The following is a 25,025-nucleotide window of genomic DNA, read 5'->3' on the forward strand; positions in this document are numbered from 1 at the left end:
TTGAGACAGAGCTAAAATCTCTTAGCCTGTAGCTTTTGGAGGTGCTGTAACCCAAGCCTACACACACAGTGTATCCCCAAGTTAAATGCTGTGAATGGGAGTTAATTTGGAGTATCTCTTGTCTTTTCTTGGGGCATTCATCCTGAAAACTGCTTGGAAGCTATTGGCCTGGAGGTTGAAATTGTTAAATTTTAAACAGTCTCGCCTAAGCCAGTGGTTAGGGGAAGTGTGTGCTGAGGTGTTAGGAGCACTGAGCCACAGTTGCTAGGACAGAGTAGGATTTCCTGGTGGTGCTGTTGTGAGACCTTGATGAAAATACATCTTTGCACACCTTTGTATCACAGCAAAACAAATGTTTTCTATTTTATTCTGAACCACCTATCAGTATCTTTTCAGTGTGCTAGTAAAGCTGTCTCTTCAAGTGATTCTTCCTTCTGAAGGAAAAAGAAATTGTGTTTTATGGGAGCTTTTCATTCACTTTAAGCATCTCATTTGAATAAAGACATTCCCATTGAGCACCCTTGAAAGTGTTCACCTCATCTGCATTCGATGGGTAGTCTAGTCTTCCATTTGAAATATGACAGCCAGCTCTAAATTGCCTACTTAGAAGCTACAAATGATAATTAAGGAGAAAGCATCTAACTTTTTGGGCTTTGCATCTATCTTTCTTTGGAAAAGGCTTCTTGCTAATGTTAGCACATTTCTGTGCCAGTGTGTACTATCCTTCTATTTTTTGCCATCCATTTGTAGTAAATCTTGCTTCAGAATTCAGTGAAAACCATTCTGGCAGAAATATTATAAATGTTTGTGGTGCCTGGGAGACTGAGAGCTGCTGATAAATAGAAATTCTTTCAACTAAGTAGTTGCCTGTAGTGCTGACTTTCTGGTAACTTTGGTGGATGGGCTCTGCTCCCAGACTTTTTGAGAGGTTGGAGATAGGAAGGAATAAAGTCACAGAATCAGTGAAACTCCTTAAGGTTTGTGTTCATTTTGGATGTTTTCATCTTACAGAAGATGCCCCTTCTGCAAAACCAAACTGTGGCCTCATGAACCCCCTGTGAATAGACAGGAGCAAAAGCAAGCCAGCAGGAGCTGTGCTTCAGGTGTAACCTGTGCCACAATGTAGATGCCCCAGTTCCCAGGTGGATTTGGCAGAGCTCCTGGGAAGCTGAGAGGTGCTGGTTAAACTTTGCATGACCCATTCCAGCTTAACAAAGGGATAAATCTCCACCCTGGAGCTTCTTAGAACAAAACCTGGCACTTTTGGGAAGCAGATTTTGCGCTAGCAGGAGTTGCAGGGATGATTGGATTGGGGTTTAGAAAGCCACAAGCTGTGTCACAGTGGTCCCTTCTGGATCTGCAATAGGCTGGTCTGTGAAAGCTGCATCAGTTTAGTCCCTTTTCTTGCCAAACTGTGACTGCCTCATCCAGCACTACAGATCTGGGGTTAACAGCTGAACTGATGAGGAAAAGTGTTCAATAATACATCAGCTAAGCTGGAGATTTTCACCTATATCCCTGTTATATAAACTGGCTCTGTAGGATGGGCACTGAGGGCTCAGTCAGGGCTTTAATTTTCTTCCACAACTGTTTCAAACTCTGATCTCAGCAGTGCTTTTTATGCCTAATTTTGACCTCTTAATGAATAATTTGCCTAACCAGAACTTCTACATTTTAACTACTGTTAGTGGAAAGTGGAAATTGAGTGAATGAGGAAGATAAAGTTGCATCCTGCTGAGTAAATTTCGGGAAATCCTTCAGGTTACAAATACTTCTGATTGTGGTACCTTCACAAATTATCTTCATATTTCATGTGACTTAGTGAGGCAAACTGAAGCATTAAGATATATTTTTAGCTAAAAAGTAGACTTTTTTTCTCAGTTGTGATTTTTACATTCTGGTAATTTATAGGACTAACCAGAAAATTGCAGCTCAAGTTTTGAAAATATTTTATTTTTTTTTTCCCCTCTCCCGAACGGAAAGCCAGTTAAAAGATTTTATGCCATTGTGACATGAATGCAAGAACTTTGTGAGCTATTTAAAGTATGGCCCCAGCACTTCCCTGGCAGTGAGGGCATCAGAGACCTTGGTCAAGTCTCTGTAAGGAAGCAGGTCTGGAAGCAATCTGAACATGGAGCTTGCAAAGCCAAATTGAGCACTGATCAATGAGCTGTTGGTTTAGTTAGTTAGGGCTGTTTGCTCTTAGATTGTCTCCTAAGCTGGGGAAAAGGTGATCCAGGTCTGCAGAATAAGTACTTTTCTTCTCAGCTTTGAATGAACATAGTTTGTAATAGGAAAGAATATTTCACATTTTTATAACTGGCTCTAGTGATTAGAGAGTGCATCCCATAGTTCAGAGCCCTGATGTGATTTTTGCTCTCTTGTGCATGGCTACAGACTAGTGAAATAATTGAAAACTGCCAATCAGTGTTCTTCAATGTCCACAAGTTTTCAAGGACCACAGTGACTCTGAAATTATGTCTTTAGACAAAGAGAACAGTAGACTGGGAGAAAATGGGCTTTTTTATTTGGATAGCTGTGGTCTGCAGTAACAGCTATCCATGAATACAATGTACAATGTGATTCCTGTTGTCAGAGTTTGATGGAATTATTGCTGGTTTGATTAAAACAGATAAAAATAAGGATGACTTAGTGATTTTTCTAGTTTTGAGGGCCTCCTGCTGACCTCAGTTATGGTCTTAAAAATGTCTTCCACTTTGTAGAAATCTTGAGGATTGGCAAAGAATGGTCGTTACTGCCAGTTTGCACTTTTGGAGCTGTGGATAAAGGCAAGTGCCCTTCTCTCACAAGTGAGGGACCAGAGATGCTTTGAGTCACCCTTCGTTCCTGCATGAGCTCTATAGAAAATCCCCAGAAATCTGATAAAACCACATCTTCAGCTTCTCTTTGAGGCTGACCTTGTGCATGTGGTCCTCATCATGTCTGTTGTTGAAGCAAGAGATCACCCACCACCCCCACAATTTCGTGGCTGGTCTGGATGGCTTGCCTTCTGGGTCAAACTGTTTTGTAAGCAGCCAAGAAGGTGCAGCCCAAGGGTGGCAAAGCTCATTCCTGCTGCTGATGTCTTGGGCTGTGAACAGCAGTTCGGTGCCTGAGGAGGTCAGAGGAGGAAGATTTGTAAAACCATGAAGTCTCTAGTTAATTGCACAACCAAGGACAAGCTGATGGCTTCAGGCAGTATATTTTGTGATGGGGCAGCAGCTCTGCAGACTAGATTACTTCTCCAGATGTTGAGCTCATCTCAGTTGCTGCTATCATCAGTGTTTTCCTGCTTCTACTCTGAAGTTTTGAATCCCTTAAAACTCAAAACGAACAAATCCTTGAATGCTGAACTGGGGCCGTAGAGGAGGCTTGCATTTCTTCACAGCTCTTCAGACTGCTCAGTTCTTGTCTCCTTGTCCATGTACAAACACTGCAAGAACACAGAGCTCATAGGCACACAGCTGAAGGGGGAAGGAGAGGGGTAGAAACTTTCTGGAGATGATGTCTGCTGCAGATAAGGGAGAGCGCTTTCTTAAAACTTTGTTAAATTGAAGAGCTTTTCTTTTGGCACTCAAAAATTGGATTTTTTGTGAATTTGGATGGTCCAGATCCAGACTGGCTGTTTTTTCCTCACAGAGGCTGTATTTTATGCTTAACACTGTTTTAGTGCCAGAAAAAGTCTTCATTAATTCTTTAGGCCAAATTTGTTCTTAAAGTTGATTTTGGATTTGTTAATATATGCAGCTGTTTCACAATTTGAATTTTTAATATATGTTCATGAATAGTCTCTGCAATATTGTGCAGCAATGGTATTTTATCTATGCCTGCCACAAAGGCTTTTCCTAGAAGTCAGACTTTAGGCATCTTCCCTTGCAAATTTATTTTTGCACATTTTCATGCTGTCAGCAGAAGCAATCAAAGCAGCCACCCTTTGGCTTTGCCTTGTTTGGCATTTGATCCCATACCCTGGATGGCACATGGTGGCACAGCTGGGGACAATCAAACACATGCCCTTCCCCTTCTCCCTGCTCCAAAATGGGCATTTGCTGTGCAGGGGCCCTGAAGATTTCCCCAGGACTGTAGGGAATGGGATACATGGAATGTCTTTGGTGTCCTCTCACACCTGGATTTTGTTAACTTATTTGCCAGGAGTTAAATGCAATATTTTTCATTCAGTAAACTCTGGAGAGGATGTGCACGCAACCCTGTGCAGCACAACCCCACTCAGTGCCTGTCCTGTCTGAATTCATGCCTCCTGGACTATTCAGGGTGTGAAGGTGCTGGCAATTTGTCTGCAGGTCCATCAGCAGACCCACAAGTCTGCTTGGCTGCTGCCTGGTGTACTGCTCAGCCTGTGGTGGAGCCCATCATCTCCCTGAGGAAAGGATTTGTCATACCCTTCCAAATGTACATACTGTGACTGGCAGTTTCATTGGAGTCATCCCATAAAACTCTACAGAGAACTTAATTTGATTGTTTTAAGTACATTAGGACAATATACTCAAGAAAATTATAAATACAAAGTAATATTGAAATACAACACAAAGGAGTAAATGTTGCTGCCTGTTCTGTAATTGCTCTTGTATTTATATCAGGTGATCTGAGGGGTGAAATTGATGCTTTCAGGGTCTGTAGATCTGGGTGAAAACGTATGTGAACACTGTCACAGGGTGAATGAAGCATTTATGCTTTCAGGTGGTTCTGGTTGAACACCAGGTGATGCCCAAGAATTTGGAATCATTTTATGTGGAGTTCATAGCCCATTTGATGGTGGAAGGGAAGGTGAACTGGAGGTGGTGTGAGCACCTGCAGAATGTGTTTGGTGCAGGAGCAACAGATCAGCAGTCCCACATTGCTCCATACAGAAACATTGCCCAGGAATTTGACACATCCACTTCTCAGAAATGGTCTTCCTATATTCAATTACTTTTTTAGGCCTTTTCTTTATGGTTTCTCCTGCTTGTGTTTTATGGTTTCTACTATTTGTGTAGATGTTTAGATTTCTGATGATCTTTCTCCAAATGGAAGCTTTTGTTAGGCTCTCACAGGAGCTTCTTAGTTTGGAAGCTGTTTCCTGTGTCTATCCAGAGGAGAGGGCAGCAGGAGGGACATGAGAGCTATGGGTTCAGCCAGGATCTCGTGATGGGACCAGGTAACATTGCATAGTTATTTATGTGGTGATGCAAATATATGCCAGTGGCATTTCCAGGTCTTGTAATTTGCCTTGTTCCATGAACATGATGACTTTTTAAAAAGATAATTAAGGGTTACCTTCCTTCAGAGATAGAAGCAACGTTTCCCAGAGACTAGAAAGCATTTTGTCCCAAGAAAATAGCTCTGTGGAAGTAAATCAGAGTATAATGCCACTAATCTGTACCACAAAGAATGTAAGTTCCCAGTCTGGGAAGGTATTTGGGCTGTAAAGCCTGGTGGAGCGTGTCTTTGAGCGATGTGCTCTGCTTGCACAGCATGTGTTCCTGAGAAGAGCTGTGAAATTATCTTGGGAGACAAATCTGGGTCTTGGATAAAGGCTTGGAAGTGGGGTTGGGATCACCCACTCAGCTTTGCGAGCACTCCCGGCAGCGTGTGTTCTATAACGAGCCTTTTTTGTTGGCTTTCTGGTGCTACGATGGAGTAGTAGGGTTTGCATTCCTGCTACATGCACAGGCTGGGGAGGCTCATTCCCACTGCTGGCACCAGTCCAGATGTTTCCTTCCCCAGGAGTGTCGTGCAGGCTGTTTCCCAAGAGCTTTGTGCATGCAGTCACTGGGACAGGGTCCTGCAGGGGGGGAAGCTCATACCCCCTCAAGCTGGAGAAATGGCACCCGTGCCTTCTCAATGCCTTCAGACCCCATCCTCAAAAGGGTTGTGTAGCTTCTCCTCCTGGAGGCCTGAGCACCTCAGGGGGTCTCAGGCTCACTGTCTTAACAGGAGAAATGGAGTGAGGGGTGGAGCAGACGCAGGCGTGGTGCTGAACCTGCTCTGAGCTGCCTGCACTGGGGGAATTGTCCCTGTCCCAGGGCAGCACACAGTGTGGTGTGCTGGGACAGCAGCTATGCCTGGCAGCTTGTCCTGATAAACCGGTACTGTAGGAAAATAGTGCTGGCCAAACATCTGCAGCACAGCTATGTGCTAGTGAGGGCTGGGAACCTGGCAAGCTGAGAAATTGAAAGCATTAGGAGGGAAATATTTTATATTATTTTGGCTGGAAATAAATCAGAAAAGAGTGTAGGTTGCTACAGCTCTCCTGGTTAGCTTCCCAGCAGCACCTTCTGGAGTGTTTTTTGGTCATGCTGCTCTGGACATGGATTTGGATGGGTATAAGCCACTAAAGTCAGCTGTGACAAAGGGGAGATCTTTAGGATGTTCAAATATCCAGGATACGAGCTAGGAATAAATGTTTGCAAGATGAAATATGTATTTGGTAGTGTTGAATAATTCTAGAGTGATGTGGGCTTTGGAATTTTTTTTTTTTAATAAATGAAGAGTTTTTATTGAGCGGACAGAAGTTCAAAGTGAAGTATTTTCAAATACCCTTTGATCAGCTAACTCTATTCTTTCTTCCTCTAGAAAGGAATGAAAGAAAAGACCAGACTTGGATCGCTGAGTCAGATTGCGAATTTTAATTTTGCTTTCTGTCTCCAGAGAAAAATGAACCAGTTTTGTAGGGGCAGGGATATGGTGGAAATGAATGTGCTGCTGCTCTGTAGGGGAGGAGGGTACTGAAGGCACCTTTGGGTGCTGGGGAGTCTGGAAGGGTGTTGTTTTTTGGGGCAGCTGGTAGAGTGGGGTATGGAAAACTGCTGGGATAGTGAGGAAGGATGGATAAGCATCTCAGTTTTGAAAGGCTGTGGTATGTGCAGGCAGCACTGAGATGTGCATCATGGCAAATGGGCAATAAAAAGGTAAGGGATGGGAATACTTGAGTAAGCAGTAATTTCATCTTGGGAAAAGAGCTGTGAGAGCAGCTTGAGGTGAGAAACAGTCTTGTCATTGTTAGCAAAAGGGTAGAAACGTCTGATTTTACCAGAACAGCACAGGTGCAAAAGGGCCAGGGAGCAGTCACCTCCATGGTAGCTGCTGTCCTGCCAAGGGGCAAACCCCATCTCATCCCCACAGTTGTCCAGGGCTTGAATAACATCTCAGCTATTTGACTTTGAAGGGCTGGAGAGAGCTTCAGCTTAATGGCTTCAAGGTGTTCAAATGTGGTATTTACAGGCTGTCTGCCTGAGACTAACTTCAGCAGCTCCTGGATGCCTGGGTGCAAAGATTCAGATCCTATGGGAATTGCTGGATAATTGCTGCAGGGTCCCACCACTCAGGAGTTTGTTCTTGCAGAGTAGATTTGGGGGGAGGAGGAGAAAGGGAATACTGCAAAGCTCACTCCATCCATCCTCCTGAAAACTGGAAGGAAGCCTGTTCCTTGCTGTGTGAGCAGCCTTGCAGATGGCCAGGATTTAACACCAAACATTCAGGAATGCCCAGCACTGGGGGAAGTGTTCTTTGCAGTGAGAAGAACAGGCGGGGAAGAGTGTTGGAAAAATGAGTGGACCCCAATTTCCTTAAAGAAAAGGCTTTTCATTTGCAGGCAGATTTCTGCTTTGACCTGACTATTAGACATGACTTTCAAAGTATTTTTCTTAATGTAGGTAATATCTCTAGAGGAGTTTTACAGGAATGATGAGCTCTGTTGTGTGAGGAAAGGCTCCCATTTATTTGTATTCTTCCACTAAACCTACAAAAAACCCCAGTATTTGGCACCTCAAAAAGGTACATTTGCCCAGGGACTGGCTGGCTGGAGGTACCAGTGCCAAAGCACACCAGCATAGTCCTCTGAAATGAGGGAACTCCAGTGTTTTCAGGACTAACTAAAAGAAATGCCTTTACTCTGTATCCCAGAGAAAGGAAGATGTAAACCCTTGTCACGTTTTTGTGCCTCAGCAGAGCAGTTTGACTTGCTGAGGGGCTTCGTGCATGTCAGCATTTCACTGATGTATTTTGAAATTTCATTTCCCCCTCATTTTGGAGATTATCAGCCAAGATAAACATTTCCCAAGAAACCCCTCCACAAGCACTACTGCAGTAACTCATTTCTAGCAATGTGTTTCTCTCAGGGATTTGCAGACATTAAAGACAATTGACAGTTTGACTACAAGAAACAAGTGGGGTGGAAATACAGCCCAGTGAAAAGATAATAGATCTCTGGGTTTTTGCAAGCACGTGTGTGGGTGTTGCAGATTTTGTTCCAGCATGTTGTAGACAGGTTGGAGGGTGGATTACAAGATGCTATTTTCAGAAAATAGGACAACCTACGAAAACAGAGTGCTTTTTTTGCCTGTTTTTCACTAGATCCTAGTAAAGAAATGGAGAAACACTAACCCCCATTGAGAATTTTTGGAGGCAGAACTTTATCTGTTATTTATTAATCCACACACTGATCAAAGCCCAGGAGGGGAGAGCTGTGCTGGTTCATCAATAACATTTGAGCACATTCTTGTGTTAATTGTGTGTTATGTTGGCTTCAAGTCGAAGCCCTGTGTGCATTGTTGAAGGGGATAATCTGACACAGTTAGATCACTTATCCTTCTGCTTGGGCTCTTCTGTGTCTGCTGGTGGAGTGGAACAGGTCTTTGGGGCAGTTGGCTCTGACCATTTTCATGCTCAAGGATCATCAGGGGAACTAAGCTGCTCAAAAAAAGTGGTGGGCTATGATTAAAAGAAAGCTGTGGCTTGAATATTGTTCTGAGGAACTTCAGGAAGAAAAGGCAACTTTACATTCACATGGAGAGAAAGCAACTTTTGCTCCCCCATGCACACGTAATCGCTGTAACTTTGTTCACCGTGTCTGGCTTCATATATTGTTTTCAGAGCAAGGGTAATTAGCATCTGAAAATGTAACTGCTCTTCGCTATTGTGGAACAATGTAAAAATCCCTTTTTTCACTGTAAAACTTTCCTGCCCTCTTTTGATCTTGTCAAGCTAGACAATACAGCTGTCTTGTCATCATATTTCCCACAGCAATGGAAAGTTTGCCAAGTGGTGGAAGAAACCTCAGAAAGCCTTTAATTACTGTGACTTCATCAGTGAAACTTGACTGCTTTTGGTGGACTTGCTTCAGATTGAAGTGAATTTGAGGGAATTTGGGCCTGGATGGCTTGGCCATGGCAGCTGCATGATGGAGATGCAACAAAGGAGATGGTGCTTGTAACAGTGGGCAGTGATGATGACCTTAGTGCAGCTCTGCTGAGTGTGGGGTGCAAGGGCACATTCCAAACTCAGGAGCTTTATTTCTGAATTAATAGCAATACCCAGAGCAGTACAAGGCAAAAAAACCCTGGAGGAACTTACAGGGGGAAAGGTTTCCCTAATTAGGTAAATTCATTACTGTTGTTCCTTATTTGCGTTGCCCATCAATCAGTGAAAATAATTCCTGTTAATGCAGCTTAACAAATGTTAACAAAGTGCAAAGGGTGTTATTTCAAAGGATCACCCTTGGGGCTCCTGATTTTGTTTAGCAAATGAAGAGTGAAAGGTGGAATGGAGGTGTGGTGCTGGAAATTGGAAAAGCAGCAGAAGGAAGACACTGGCCAAGGGTGACTTGAAGGAAAAGGTGGGGTGTAAACTAAGAGGGATAAGAGAAAATGAAAGAAGAGGAAGTCAGAGGAAGTAAGAGACAGAACAGGTAGAATTATATCAAAAGTGGGAGGCAGAGGCAATTAATGTTTTTTGAGTCATCACCGAACCATCCTGCCCCCAGAAAGGCTGACTCAGCAACATCAGTGGGGGGGAAAAAAAAGTTTTCTCTTGGAGATGCCATTCCAGATCAAAAAGGTTTCGATTAGTGAAACGGGATTTTCTGTCACTCATCCTCCCCTGGCTTAAAGAAACTTTTCAGATGTATCATGTAAAGCCAGCATCCACCCTAACCACCGCAGGGCTTGGCTCCCTCACTTCTCTTCCCTGTCACAGCTCCTCTTCCCAGGTCTGAATCATGCTCTATTTTGGGGCCCTTTGCACAACAGAGATCTCGGTTGTTTTGACAGAGGTGAGGTGGCCACAAGAGGCACCAATTACTGCACATCCTCTTAGAGGCCAAGGAAATTTAAAAAGAAATGCAAGTGAATAAAAATAACTTGATGGAAGAAGGTTTCTGTGATCTTGTATCCCTGACAGTTGCCTGGCCACAAAAGCCCTGCTGGGTAGGTCCAAGTGTGGTGTTAATACATGAACATTTTTTTCTGGCTTATGATTCAGAAATAAGGTGCAGTCAGGAAAACAGAGAATAGAAAAGGAAAATAGTCTCTGTTGCTTTATCATGTTTTGTAAAGACTGGTGGTTCTTGATAATGAGACTGGGCCGTGTTGACAGTGGACAGTCAGAGGGGCAGGGGTGGGCAGCAGCTCCAAGTCTGAATCTTGATAGAAATATTCCCTAAGTTATTTCCTCTTTGGTATGCACAGGAGTTTGAGCTGCTACTTGCAGCGCCACGTGTTGTCCAGCATGAGTTTCAGGGCTCCTGGGGAGGGGAAGAAAACTCCCCTATAAAGACATGTTGTACACAGTAAAATGCATGCAGAATTGCCTTGTTCTTATTTTTCTTTTCCTCAAAGCACTTGGATTGCATTTAATGTAGCTCAGCCCAATTTCACAGTGCTTGTGCAAGTGGTGTGAGGGGAGGTGGCAGCAAAACCATGGAGCTCCCCCCACTGCAGCAAAGCCTGGCTTTTGCTGGGCTCAGCTGGGAAAACAGATCCCACATCCTGCAGCAGTGCTCTAAAACAGCAGCTGTGGTACTTGAGCATGGCACTTCAAACACAGAGAATGTCATGAGGTATTGAAGAACAAGAAATTTGGAGGTTTGGACCAACAACAACAGCAACCAGCCAAAGCAAACCCTCCTAGCCTTAAGCGGTGAGTTGCAAAGTCTGGGCTGAGGAGGAGATCCTTGGTCTGCTGGTGGGTGAAAGCAGACAGTGGTGCCCACCTCTGCCTCTGCAAACCATTGCTGGTGTCCTTCCTGCCCCAGACTGCAACTTGGTGGGCTGGGTGGGATGTGAAACCTGGCTTGAACCTGGCCTTGAGCCCCGATGAGGACTGTGAGCACAGCCTCCAGCTGCACAGCACTGAATTCCCCTGGGGAAGGAGGGAGGGGCCGCATTTCTTACTGATCCAGAGCCCCACAGAGCCTTCCACAGTCTTCAGTGTGCTCTGAAACGTGGTTTCCTTCTATGTCAATACAGCACCCAAGCAGCTTGTCGTGGTTTGACACTGGCCCAATGCCAGGCACCGCCAAAGCTGTCTGTTCGCCCTCTCGTGCCACAGCTGGGCAGAAGAAAGGAAAAATATTAATGAAGGGTTCGTGAGTTGAGGACTGGGAGAAAGCACTCCAAGGGCCAAACAAGCTCAACTTAAGCTGGAAAGTGAATTTATTATTGACAAAGTCAGAGGAGGATAATGAGAATTAGAAGAAGCCCTTAAAACACTTTTTACCCCGCAGCCCCTCCCTCCATCCCACCAACAGCACAGGGAGCCAGGCACGGGGGTTTGGGTCAGTTCATCACCGAGGTTTTCTTCCACTGCTCAGGGAGAGGAGCCCTCCCCCTGTGAGGCTGTGGGGTCCCTCCCACGGGCAGACAGTCCTCCCAAAACTGCTGTGGTGGGGTCACTCTTCCATGGGGTGCAGCCCTCCATGGACAGGCTGCTCCAGCCTGGAAGCAGGGCTCGCTCCCTCCACCGGGTCCCACACTGGGTCACAGCCTCCTCCAGGCATCACCAGCTCCAGCCTGGGCAACTCCCCCAGGGGCTGTGGGTGGATCCCTGCATCCCCCCTGCATCCCCAGGGGCTGTGGGTGGATCTCTGCATCCCCCCCTGGATCCCCAGGGGCTCTGGGTGGATCTCTGCATCCCCGATGGAAGGGGCTGCAGAGGAACCTCAGCTCCTGGATCACCTCCTTCCCTTCCTTCCCACTGCCCTTGGTGTCTCTGTGTTGTTTCCCTCACATGTTCTCACCTTCTCCTCTTCTCTGGCTAGAAAAACTGTGTGCCCTTTGTTTTGATCTCCTTAAATCTGCTATCACAGAGGTGTTACCAGCCTCTCTCACTGGCCCAGTTTTGGCCAGCAGCGTGTCTATCCTCAGAGCCATCAAGGACTGGCTCTGCTGGACATGGTGGAAGCTTCCAGAAGCTTCTCACAGAAGCCGCATCTGTGGCACCCCCTGCTACCAAAAACCTGGCTGGGCAAAAGCAACACACAGCTGTAAAAGGAAAGCAGAGAAAGCTTCCTTTTTAGACCATGCAAATCATGCATTTCAAATCTTTCCATTGTGGTGATGGTTAAAATAATACCACTTTCTCTCTAGACTGCAAAATTTGCATGACGGGCACTAGGAATCCTTGCTTCTCCTTTTGTCTCCCAATTTTTGAAAAGAACAAACCCTGATTAAAAGTGTGTTTGTGGTGATGCCAGGAAACAGTGAAGTCAGGAAACGGATCATGAGCATTAGGATCTCTCTCATGTGTTCAGATTTCATCAGGCTTTGCTGGCTTTATGCTGGAAAGGCATTTCAGCCACTGCTCACCTCTGCAATCTGGGCAGACTTGGTTTTTGTTTTCATCCCACCACTGCTACAATGACTGGGAATAAAATCTCTGAGGCAAATAACTGGCGTTGTTCATCAACTGCTGATGAAAAGGTTCTGCCTACATGTTTGGGTACATTTAATCAGGACCAGCAAAAGCAAAAAGTCATCCAATCCTCCAATGTCCATTAATCCATCTTCTGTGATTTCTGCTGTGGGTACTTTGTTTTCCTCTGAGGAATTAACTTTTTATTTAGCCAAATATAGTTTATGGCTGCTGCTGCCATTGGCTTGCTGTTGCACACAAGCCCTTGAGCAGAGGAGTGTCTCCCAGAAGGCCTAATCCTTTCTCAACATCAGATCATCAGTTCTTTAATTGCTGCTGGCTTCATCCCCTCCGTTCACCCTGTGCAGAACAAAACAACATGATCCCTTATTGGGCTCCATGTCCCCACTGATGTGAATCTGGGCCATGCAGCAGGACCTGCCAAAATGACCCCTCCATGTATCCTCTTTCTGAATTAGAAATTAAAATTATTACAGTAAAAAAGACTCTCACAGGAGCTTCCAGACAGAACTATATTAGCTCAGTCGCTGATGAACAATGTGTGAGTATAAAGTTAGGGCTTAGGTTGCTTATACCAGGGTATGCAGACTTTTTCTTTGATCCAAGTTGTGTATTTCTGCTGCAGCTCGATTTTAAAAGCCTGTAATGTAGAAGCATTGTGTGGCTTGCAGCCCTACGGGCTAACAGCCACAGGTAGCTCTGCACTATACAGTTTCTGCAAGGAATTTGTGAATGTCCCAACATGGGTGTCCCATGGGGGTTAGTACTGAGGATAAGACCTGTTTTCTGCTGCCTGCATTGTAAGAATTTGAGAATCAAATTGTTTCTCATGTTATCCTTTTCTGGTTGTTGCCATGGCAAAACCCCAGAGAGGATGGGGAGGGTTGTACCAAACCACTGGAACATAAACTTTTCTCTGGGATTGATTAAAAGATGCGTTTGTGGGCTCAGGCTCGCCTTGGCACAGGGAAGTAACCTCACATGTACAAGCAGCTCTGAGAAGCACAGCTGCCAGTTATTCACGGGGGCCGATGCGCATCAGGAATGGGACAGAGCAAATGTATTCATCTTTATTCAGATGACAGTTTCCATTTTCTGTACTTCACCTGCTGCTCTATGGGATGTTTTCCAGGTTGCATCAAGTGAATTTTGAGGCTCCCACTTGTGAAGGCAAGCGCCGGGAAACGCTCGCCTTGATAGGGGACTTCTCCTCTTCGGCAGAGTTCTTCGTCACCATCGCGGTCTTCGCCTTCCTCTACTCGCTGGCTGCCACCGTGGTCTATATCTTCTTCCAGAACAAGTACCGTGAAAACAACAGAGGGCCTTTAATTGTAAGTGTTTACAGCATTTGCAGTGTTTCCAGGTTTAGGTCTTCACCTCTTGCTTTTTTGGTTGTTGAGGTTTTTGGCATGGTCTGGGATACAGTTTATATATATATAGGTGTCCTGCTGCCCAAAGCATCTCTACATTCACCTGTTTTTTTATCTTAATGGTGATTTAATATTTCATCACCAAAGGTAATGGAGGCTGTATACAGGAAGGGTTTAGTCCTGTGTGTTGTGAAATTCTGTGCTTCTTTCCCACTGTGAGGATGATCACACAAATAGTGGACATGTAGCTGAGTGGTAGCAGGATAGGGATTTCAGCCCTATGTCTGTGATAGCAGAGCTTCATTGGTGGGGAAAAAAGGGAAGAGGAGATCTTAGGCATTGTCCTAGCAGACAGATGAAACCATGCCCCTGATCAAAGCCTAGCCAGAGAGATTGCTTACTGCTAATTACTGCAGAGTTAAGCCAAATTATTTTGCTTTGGAGAATTATGTGGCTGTTTTCCTAGCATGACACTGAGCTCCCAGCATGTTTGTGTCTCCACACTGGTTATGAGCCTTCCAGTTATCACCGTCTGCACCCGTCAGACTGTGGCTGTTCATGACTTTATTTTTCTTTTTACTGATTTCTGAAGGCTTGTGATAAAAAGCAAGTGCTGCTGTGCATATATTTTCTCATAAATTGAGACTGTAAAGCCAGCGAGGGCTGTTTTGGTCCAGGTGTCAGTTGCCTGTCAGTGCACTGTGGCCCATGGTGCACCCCGTGGTCTTGGTGGGCTGCCAAGCACTGGGTGCTGACCCTCACCTGAATTTGGGTCAGATCTCTGCATCTGTGGGCTGTAGAGTTGCAGCCCAGTCCTTCTTCCGTGAACAGCCCTCTCCCTCATGACTGCAAGGAGAAGGTTACTAACGGAGAGAAAATACTTTTCTAAAGTCTTTGTTTGAAAGTGGGGAGAGTTTATCAAGGACCCATGTAAGGAAAAAGTTAGTTCTGGATTTCAGAAAATTCTAAAGTTTATGACTGACAGAAACCAGACATCTTGCTGAGGCATAAGTGGCTAAAAGCCACCAGTAAAGAATATCAGGAATATATAACAGGAAAAAAAAAATCACCGGTGAAGAAATACTGAATCTGTTAAAGGAAGTAACTACAATAGCAGCCAGCAAAACATCCTACATCTGTAGGAAAGTAAACTTAGCATCTTGGAGGTCCAGGGAAGGGTTTTCCTGCTGCAGGGAGATGTGAACTGGTTTTTTGAGTTTGTATAATTCAAAATTGATTAATTTTTACCAAAAAAAGTTCTCCTTCCGTATCAAAGTAAATTAATCCTCTTCATTTGGGGGTTCTTGGATGTCATGGTTTGACAGTGGCCGAACACCAGACACACACAAGAGTCATTTACTTACGCTCTTCTGCTACAGTTGGACAGAGGAGAGGGGGGAAAAAAGTGAATTAACGAAGGATTCATGAGTTAAGGTAATGACTCGGATAAAAAGCACTCTAAGGGCAAAACGGGTTCAAATTTAAAGATATAAAGTAAATTTATTATTAAAAGAGTCAGAGGAGGATAATGAGAAGTAAAGTAAGTCCTTGAAACACCCTTTTCCCCCCCAGCCCCTCCGTCCTCACCAACAGCACAGGGAGACAGGGCGTGGGGATTTTGGTCAGTTTGTCACTCGAGATCTTCTTCTGTTTGCTCAGGGAGAGGAATCTTTTCTCTACTATGCCATGGGGTCCCTTTCATGGGCAAAAAGTCTTCCCAAAATTGCTGTGACATGGCTCACTCATAAACAAGGTGCAGTCCTTGAAGGACAGACGGCTCTAGTTTGAGGCAAGGGCCCTCTCTCTCTGTCTCTGGAAGCAGGGACCCTCTCTCTCTGTCTCTGGAAGCAGGGACCCTCTCTCTCTGTCTCTGGAAGCAGGGACCCTCTCTCTCTCTGTTTCTGGAAGCAGGGACCCTCTGTCTCTGGAAGCAGGGACCCTCTCTCTCTATCGGGGTCTCCCACTGGATCACAGCTTTCTCTGGCATCCCCCCGCTCCGGCGTGAGCACTTTTCCCACGGGCTGTGAGTGGATCTCTGCATCCCCCAGGAACTTCACGCATTCCAAGGGCACAGTTTGTTTTCCCATTGTCCTCCCCACGGCTTGCAGAGGAATCTCGGCTCCGACACTTGGAGCACCTCCTCCCCTTCCTTTCTTCCCCCTGACCCTGGTGCTGCCATGTTGTTTCCCCTCACGGCCTCACTTCCTCCTCTTCTCTGACTAGAAGAAAACTGCTGCTTGTAGCTACCACTGCCAACAAGTTCCACTAATTCAAAGACTCTCGCAAGATCCCACAGCACCGAGAAGTTGATTTTGTCCAGGTTTGGGGAATCGCTTGGGCGGCCGCGGCGCTGGCGCTGTTGAACGCCGCTCCTCACGCAGGACCTGGTGAGGGGAAGCCGCCGCCGCCCCTGCCCTCCTGCCCTCCTGCCCTTCTGCCTTCCTGCCCTCCTGCCCTTCTGCCCTCCTGCCCTCCTGCCCACGGTGTGGCTGGCCAGGGGCGGCAGGCGGGCAAGGCTCGCTGTGGCCACACTGAGATGGCCCCGGCAGCGGCACTTCGCCACTGAAAAAAACTGCACGTGGGATGTTTTGATTTTCCTCTTAAATGTCATCACAGAGGTGTTAACAACCTCTCTAACTGGGCCAGCAGCATGTCCATCTTCAGAGCCATCAGAGATTGGCTCTGTCGGACATGATGGAAGTTTCCAGCAGCTTCTCACAGAAGCTGTGACCCTCTCCTGCTGTGCCAAACCAGGCTGTGCCAAACCGACGAAACCAACACACTGGGACCTTTCCTGTCCTAGAAAACGGTGAGGAAATGTAAGAGAATCGTCACAGAGGAGACAAAGAACAGGCAAAATATAGGAGTCCCTGCAGAGAGAGTAAATAGATAAAATGCCTTGTTTTTTCTTGGTATCAAGTAAGATCTCATTTCAAACTGTCCCATCAAAGGATTTGTTACAGAATTCTTCCATCTTAATTTTCTTGGGGAAAATAATTCTTGCTTTTGACCAACGACATTATTCTCTGTAGCAATAGAAAAAGGAGAGAGAACCAATAGTATTAATGTCATATTATGAAGTGGCCACTTGCCTTTGTCCAGGACTTTTCTGAAACAGCTGCTGCAGTCGTGTCTGTCACAGGATGCACGGCACAATCCGCTACGGCATTAGCGTCACATTGACTTAATTTGTTCTGTGTAATGAACTGTAATTGAATCTACAGGTTAAATTTAACCAGTGTCTGTTACCAAAGCCTCTGTTTGCAATTTCCCACTGTTTAAACCAAGGCTATATGACCTTATTTTTTCATAATATAAAAATGCTTTTGAGTTTGTCCTACAGCAAAAGCAGCTCCTGCTGGCGAGTGGTTTTGGGAATGGCTGAGGGTTATGGTCAGGTTATGCCTAACAGGAGGAAAGTCCCATCTTCCCCAGCCAAATGTTCCTGCAACTCCTGTGCTCTTCAAGCTGTGTTGTACTCGGTATTTTAAGAAAAAAATAACCTTTTTTGCCTGGAGCACATCCTTGCTGGTGTCCCTGGACACAGTCCAGTGCAATGATTGCAGCACCACAGCCTGGCTGAGGACAGGTGTGAGTCCCTCTGCGCAGTAGAGTTGTAGAGAAAATGCAGAGCCCCAGCCAGAGAAAAAGCTGGCAGCTGTAGCCAGGAGGAATTCGGTGGTCAAGGAAAAAGAAAACTTGGAGTGAAAACCAGCTTCTCAGGGCTGCAGCGCTCACCTAAGGGATGTCACGCGCTCTGTGAAGGAGGCAGGCAATGTATCCTCCAGCTCGAGGCAGATGCTGCTCTGAACTGACATGTATCAGATCAGATGTGTGAGTATGTCTCATCCCTGGGATTGTTCCTTCCAGAGAAAAGTGCAGCAGAAGTCTGTGGTGCAGCACGTGTCGGTGCAGGAGGCAGGGCAGCCCTCGTTCTGTTTCATCACCAGACAGGATCAGTGTATCAGGCACCTTACCCAGACTAGCAGTTTTTTCACTCTTAGTGAAGTGTTTGAAGATGATAGTTTCATCCATCCTTGCTTCTGCTGCAGTGCCCAATCACTGTTTCATACTTTAAACCATTCCTGTTTTAAGCCTTGTACTTCCTCTTGGCTTCATATTTTCTCAGTCTGGGATGACATCTGCCTTTAAGCAGCACCCTCTCAGAGCTGCCTTTTCTCCTGACAAATTTTAGGGATTTGAAAAATGAGTATGACAGGAGAAGTCGAGAGAGAAAAAAACCCTTTCACTTGAAATTCTATAATATTTTTTCAAAAAGCCCCTGCACAGGCAGTCAGAATACCGTCAATGCATTACCAAATTGCAGAAGCCTGACTGGATGCAGAAGATATGATTATAAGGAATTTAATGACTAATAGATCACAAGAAACTTGTAGGGAAAATTTCAGTCACAAATGTTTCAAGTTTACTTTGTTTGTACAGATACAGGGAAATGAACTGCATGTGCTGAGATCTCAGCGAAGCATCACTTTAATTGTGAAAAAACATTTTAGTGTTCAGTGTGGAGTGAGGCATGATAGCAAGGAAATATTTCCAGTGGGAGAAGCAGTTAACTCCTTCCCTGTCTGTTTGGATGGCAGTGGTGCGTTTATTCACTTTTCAGTAAACCATTTCTGTTGCTAATGTTGTCTGTCAGGTTTTGGGGATAAAAGTCTTCGTTTTGGTCGCACAGGGTCGTGGTTGTGCCACTCATCCATTCCCACGGGGCTGGCAGCAGTGAGTCCTTGCACTGTGTGCCCTCTGCTTCCCTTGCTGGCTCCCTGAGGGATCCTCTGAGAGGGTTCCTACAGAGAGATGAACCTAAGAGAGGACCTTGGATCCCCAGTTTCTGAAGGAACAAGGAGCAGGTTACCAGGGATTTAATGCCTCATAGAAATTTGCTGTGTGTTTCAGAGCTCTGCAAACCACAGCTGTGAGTTTCATTCCATTGTGAGCTGCCACATGGTGCACATGTGCAGTGAGGAGCTGGGGTCTCACCTTGGTGGGTACAAGGAGGGCGAGGCAGCTTCTCCAGTGACTGATTAGTGCTCAAGGGCCAGAAACTTTTAAAAGAAATTATTTGGAGGTGGTGACTTCCATTTTAAAGAATGCAATGTACAAAATGTCACCAGTTTTCAGTACAACCCCATCTCTCAGACCAAATCAACCTAAGCTGGTTTCCACTTGTTTTACACCACATAGCTGGGAAGGCACTGCTGGTTTGTGATGAGAGCAGGGATGAGCTGCACCCTGGGACTGCCAGCCCAGTGTTGATGCTCTGCTTCAGGTCTATACTTTGGAGCTTCTTGCAAGCAAAGAGTGACCAACCCAGCTGTGCTGAAATTTTAGAGGATCAGGGGCAGGATGCTTCCATATGTCTCTCAGAAAAGAAAGAATAGTCACAGTCAATGAGTATCAGTCCCCGTCACTCAAGGGTAACACTCAGGCTTCTTACTTTTCCTATGGTTTCTGTACCCCATATGTGCTCCATTTAAAATCCACATGCTGACAGCCAGGTTTGTCTCTGGCCATGAGAAGCCACATGCATTCATGCATAAATGTAAATCACTTTATTAATATTCCATTTAATTAATATAAAAGTATAAAATTATTCAGCCAAGAAAGGTGACTGACATAGCCCTGAAAAGAGATAATTTATTTTTATAGTGATTACTTGATAATCTCATTCTTATGGTGCATAAAGATGCTTATATCTTAAGAAGATGAGATCTTTCCTTTGCATCTGGAGTCCCATGAATAATCACATTATGCAGAAAGGCATTTGGTTCCTTATATATGTTGCAGATCGAGTGAGTTAAGTACACCCTGGTCTGCTTTTTGGACACCTCTTTGATTGAACATGTTGTACTTCCTCACCAGTGCCCAGTTGTCTCAAAAATAGACAGGAAAAGAATAGAGAGCCATCTATAAAAACAAAGACTGAGTCCTTTACAGTTGAAAAATGAAATGAGGAAAAACCTGAATATTTCTTTGCATTTCAAAGAGCTCCTTCAGCCTGCTCTTGTCATCTCCTTTTAAAGCACACGCCAGGGTGACCTTGCTGTACATGCTGGTGCCTCCCAAAAGGCTCTGCACTTCCCTGCCAGAAGCAAGCTTGCAAGGCCTTACACTATTGGAAAAAGCATGTAATTCTTTCAAAGCCTCATTCGGCAAAAAATCTGGGGTGGGACCTCGTTCAAACCAAAAAAGAGCTAAAATGCCACTGTAGGAAGGCGTTTGCTGCCTGCAGCAATCTGCTGTTGGCTGCTTTCCCGGCTGGGACCAGGGCTGTGGCTCTTGCTGGGGTAGTTCTTGAATTTTTAGGATGGTTGTGACTGGGAAACAAATCCTCTGAGTGGTTTGCCTCTGCTGGGTAGAGAAATCTCTGTCTGCTGCTGCGTGGCTGGCCATGAAACCTGTTGGCAGTGCTGGACAGGCTCTGACTAGGAGGGTTTATTGGCCTCAGCACCTGAGGAGTTGCTCCCTTGGAGGCTGTAGATGCGTGAGAGGGTTTTTGCGAACGGAAAGGTTTTGTAGCATGAGTCCTGCATGGAAGCCGGTTACAAGGCGGCAGCTGCAGCTCTGTGAGGGAGGGGGGATGCCAGGAGCACTGTGGCCAGGCCAGAGCTGAAGTTTTGCCTGTTTCCAGCCGTGACAGCTCAAGACTATCCTGCCAGACTTGGCTGGGAGGGAGAGCAGGGCACAGAGGGCACGCAGGGACATGTGTGTCACAGCCTTCAGGGGCTGATGAAGCCACTGACCAGCTTGGAGCAGATGAAACACGTCCCCTTTCTGAGTGAATGAGCAGCTTCTGCAGAGGCTCTTGGTTGGGTGAGGTTGTGCCATCCAAAACTGTGCTCAGGAGGCTTAAGTGACTGTAAGTGACTGCCCCTTTCAAAGAGGGGCATTTTGCAAAAGCCAGTAAGTAGCTTGATAGCAAGGAGAAATATTTCAATGATTATGAAAAGAAAAGGCATTCACAGTTCTATTCTAAAATGTATAATATCTAAAATTGTTCCAAGTAGGCATTTTTGGCAAACTCAGTAATAACAAGTTTCAACTTGAAAAAGGCAGCAAGAATTTTTTGGGTTTTTTTTCACATACTTCAGCATCTTAAGAAGTCCCTCCTTGTATATTCAGAGTATTTTAAATTTTAGTTTTTTTCCTTTCTTTACATGTTCCTATTTTCCTTCTTTCCCAAAGGCATCTGTAGGCAGAGCAAAGTATCTCAGCTGAGATCTGAGAGAGAACTTTAGCAATTAGGAGTGTAGTGTAATCGTACAACAATGCACACTGAAGATATCTGTAGACACCACTTTAAGAGAGCAACTACAAAAAATTACTTTGTTCCAAGGGGAAAAAAGACTCACCCATGCTATAGGGATATTAAACATTGAAATGCAAGATTTGTTTTAGTGTGCAGGCACTCTGGCCTTAATTACCAAGGAGAAATTCCCCAGATAGACATTAAGCCACAGAACAGCTTAGCTTGAAATTCACTTTTATTTTCAGCATGTCATTATCTTGTAACTCTGTTCCACCCAGAGCTGTGAAAATGTTCACAGAGGCAGAGCCAGAAATGCAAACCCACTTGAAAACAAGAGAGGTTCAAGTTCCAGCCAAAGCTGAAGGTTCGCAAAGATTCAAAATAAATAAGATACAAGTTTGCTCTAGTCATAGAATCCTACATTTTGCTCCTTTCATTGAACAGAGGAGGCAGAAAAAGTCCTCTGAGAGCCTGAGTCTGGCCTTGATGAGAGCACCTAGAGCACCTACTGAAAAAATCCCAGTGTTCCATTAGCCTTTCTGTCCTGTCTCCTTGGCCAGCTGGTGGCCAAGCTGCATGGTTTCCTCTTCCCACTGTGCCATCTTTCACTTCTGGTTCAGTGTGTTTCCTGCACCCAGCCAGACTTTACAGTTTTGGGGAGTTCCTCTATACAAGAGCTGATCCTGGCACCCCAGGAACGAGAACTCTTTCCCCAAGGCTCTGACCTGCTCTGAAATAGGGGAGTTTGTAGAGGAGAGGGCAGGGTTTTAGACTTATGAACACTCTGGCACATGGGAGCAGAGGAAGTCAGGAGAAGGCGGGATCATGGGGTGATGGGGAAGACAAGACCTGAGAAATAACATGAAATAGACTGAGAGGCTCATGCAGATGCAGTAATTTGTGCAGTGAGCCTCACCAACATGTGGTCAGGGCCTGTGAGCTCAACAGCAGGTCTGTACCGCTGCTGCCGTCACTTGCTTCAAGAACTTTGCTCACTTTGAAAATTTCTCTCTTTTTAGCAAGTTTGATCTCCTGTGTTGCATTAGTTTTAGTCAGGTTGTCTCTGTTTGCATCTAATTTCTACCTGCTGTTAGGCATTTCTTTAATTGGCACTGCCAGTGCACATATTACACAGCTGGATTTAGTTTAGTCCAAGTGTGGTGGCACTGGGAGAGGGTTGCTTGTCATTTGGAAAATACATTCCCCAAAACTCTGCTGTGTCCCCATCCCTTGTGTCAGTCCAAAACTGCATGGGGGCTTGGCATCTGGGTTGATAGCATGTCAAACCTCTCAGCAAATAAAGAGCATCTCCCATCATCATCCACAGCTCAGCAGACATCTCGTGTTTCTACCAGCTGGAAGTTTTAGGAAATGTTTGCAACTGAACCGTTGCCTCTAGTAATCTGTTTCTCATTCACTGCTAAGACATATGAGATACAACAATTTCTTTTGCTGGAAGACTCCCTGAGAAGAATTACTCTGGGCTATGTGCCTCTGCCCACAAGAAGTGGTGATAAGGGAGTTGTCAGCTCCTGGGCTTCACGCTCTTCAAGAGAGCCCATTTGGGCAGCATGAAGGAGGTCGGAGGAACTCAGAGCTCAGTGGCAGACATAGGCCTGCAGAAAACAAATTGTTAAGAGAGAAGGATGTATCCTTTGGGAAAGCATCCAAGCAGAGTTAATTTAATCCCATCTGCGTCAGTGGAGGCATCCTTTGTTCATGGCTCGCTTGTGCGGCGGCTTTAGCGACTGGTGCCTCTTCTGTCGTGACGGAGGCTCAGCCCTCCACCCCTGTGGTGCCACGGGGACCTCCTTCCCCAAATGTCAGGTGTGCTTGTAGATGAGACTGGTGTTTCCTAGGGATTGCTTATTTCCTTGAGAAGCAACCTGAAACACTGGGTTCTTAATGAGTGTTTTCCCTTGCTTCCGTGCACACCTTTCTTTTGCAAGGGGGAAGGCGAAGCAGCCCCATGGGAGGTGGGATATCAAGACGCAGCGATGCAGTTAGTGGTATGTTAGACTTTGGCACCTCTGCCATCTGTTGTGGGCTGACAGATGGGATGAAATATGACAGCAGAAAGGCTCTTCTGTTTTAGCAAGACACAAGAAAGCTTGAAAAATCACACTTCCTCCCTCCTTTTCCCCCAAACCCACACAACAACAGTGTCACTTGGCCACTTGTTCTGGCTAAGACAAGGAGAAGTTTATGCCTGTGCATGCTCCCGAGAGTCTTTCGAGGGGAAAGTGAGCAGAATGGATCAGAGCAGAGCTGCTGGAACCTGGAGGGGCCACCCCACCTTCTCCCCTCTTTTCATGTGGATGGGAATTAGGAACCAGTGCTTTACTGGGCCAGGGGGGAGTCTCTGCTTGGCAAGTCTTGCTGTTTACTTGCTCACTCATGGTAATTAGCGGCTGCATGGCTCATGCAGCAGGGACATTTGGCCTTACCTGTGGCTGGTGAGAAAACTCCTCATCTGGTACCTGAGAATTAGCCAATTTCAGGTTTTCCCTAAGACAGAAATACTTCCTATTGGAAACCCTCCCTGACTGTCTGTAGGAGTACCCAGGGCAGGAGCCAGCCCTCAGGAGGGCCCAGCTTCTTTACAGATGTGTGTATTTTGCAGTTCATCCTAATGCATCAGCCTGGTGCTGTGAACAGCCACATTTTCAAGGCAGCTCAGCATGCTGGGTACCAGCCAAGTGTTTGTGGGAATCTTGCCTCAAGGCCAGAGGTGCAGATGTCAGCCAAGGGGCTCTGCCCCATTAGGCATGGCAAGCACTTCTGAAAATTAGCTCTGTGGGTGATGACAGTAACACAACCTTCCACCAAGTAACAAGCTCTTGGTATTTCTCTCTTCTGGCACAAGCTTTCAGTTTTCTGGTGATTTTTAATTTTTTTTTTTTTTTCCTTTCCAATGGCCACACCAGTATAATGCTTCTAACTAATTTGTCTTTTAGGATTTCATTGTGACAGTGGTCTTCTCATTCTTGTGGCTAGTGAGCTCATCTGCTTGGGCTAAAGGACTGTCAGATGTAAAGGTTGCAACTGACCCCGATGAAGTGCTGCTGCTGATGTCTGCCTGCAAACAGCAGTCCAACAAATGCTTGCCTGTTCGCAGCCCTGTTATGTCAAGCCTCAACACTTCGGTTGTAAGTGACTTTGTTTGCTGCTGTTCACCCTTACCTTGCAATGTATCTTCATCTTTTACCCGTGTATTGACCTAAATTGACTGCTGTAAACCAGGTAGCTGACATGATTTAATTGGAGGTGCAGCCTCGCTGCAGGGAAAGGCAGGCTGTGACTCACAGCAGCTCTGCCATGGAGCAGCAGCAGGATGAGTATTCAGGGCTGGGATGAGGAAAAGGCAGTGTCTGTCCAAGAGCATTGGTTGCCCCTCTGCTTTTGCCTTACTCACTGCAACTCTTCTGCAAAGGGGTCTGTGTGCTCCTTTAGGAAGGAAAGGTTTGTTCCTTACAGATTCCTCTAAAAATCCTCAGAAAAAAAGCCCCTGTCAAATTGGAATTCAGCGTGTTAAAAAAAAAAAAAGGCAAACACAAAAAAATCCCTCTAGGCCACCTGACCAATTAAGATCTCTCTTTTTAATTAGTTTCTTTCAATTTATCTTTCCACAATTTCTTTAAACTAGATTATGTTTTCAAACAAAAAAAAAATTTGGTCTAAAAACTCAACCTTTCTTTTTTTTTGGCAACGAAAAGCAAAGCAGGCACCTTGTGAGCTAC

General features: G+C 45.5%; 1 protein-coding gene across 2 annotated transcripts in view; it reads left to right on the forward strand.

Moving 5' to 3' along the window:
- SYNPR (synaptoporin) overlaps positions 1 to 25,025 on the forward strand; it is a 107,297-nt gene that overhangs the window by 80,052 nt on the left and 2,220 nt on the right. For both annotated transcript variants that reach the window (XM_040076191.2, XM_040076192.2), the window contains 2 exons: positions 13,781 to 13,979; positions 24,243 to 24,434. In XM_040076191.2, coding sequence (XP_039932125.1) covers positions 13,781 to 13,979; positions 24,243 to 24,434 — 391 coding nt within the window. The remainder of the gene's footprint in view (positions 1 to 13,780; positions 13,980 to 24,242; positions 24,435 to 25,025) is intronic.

This window comes from Hirundo rustica, chromosome 12 (assembly GCF_015227805.2).
Source record: "Hirundo rustica isolate bHirRus1 chromosome 12, bHirRus1.pri.v3, whole genome shotgun sequence".
Lineage (NCBI taxonomy): Eukaryota > Metazoa > Chordata > Aves > Passeriformes > Hirundinidae > Hirundo > Hirundo rustica.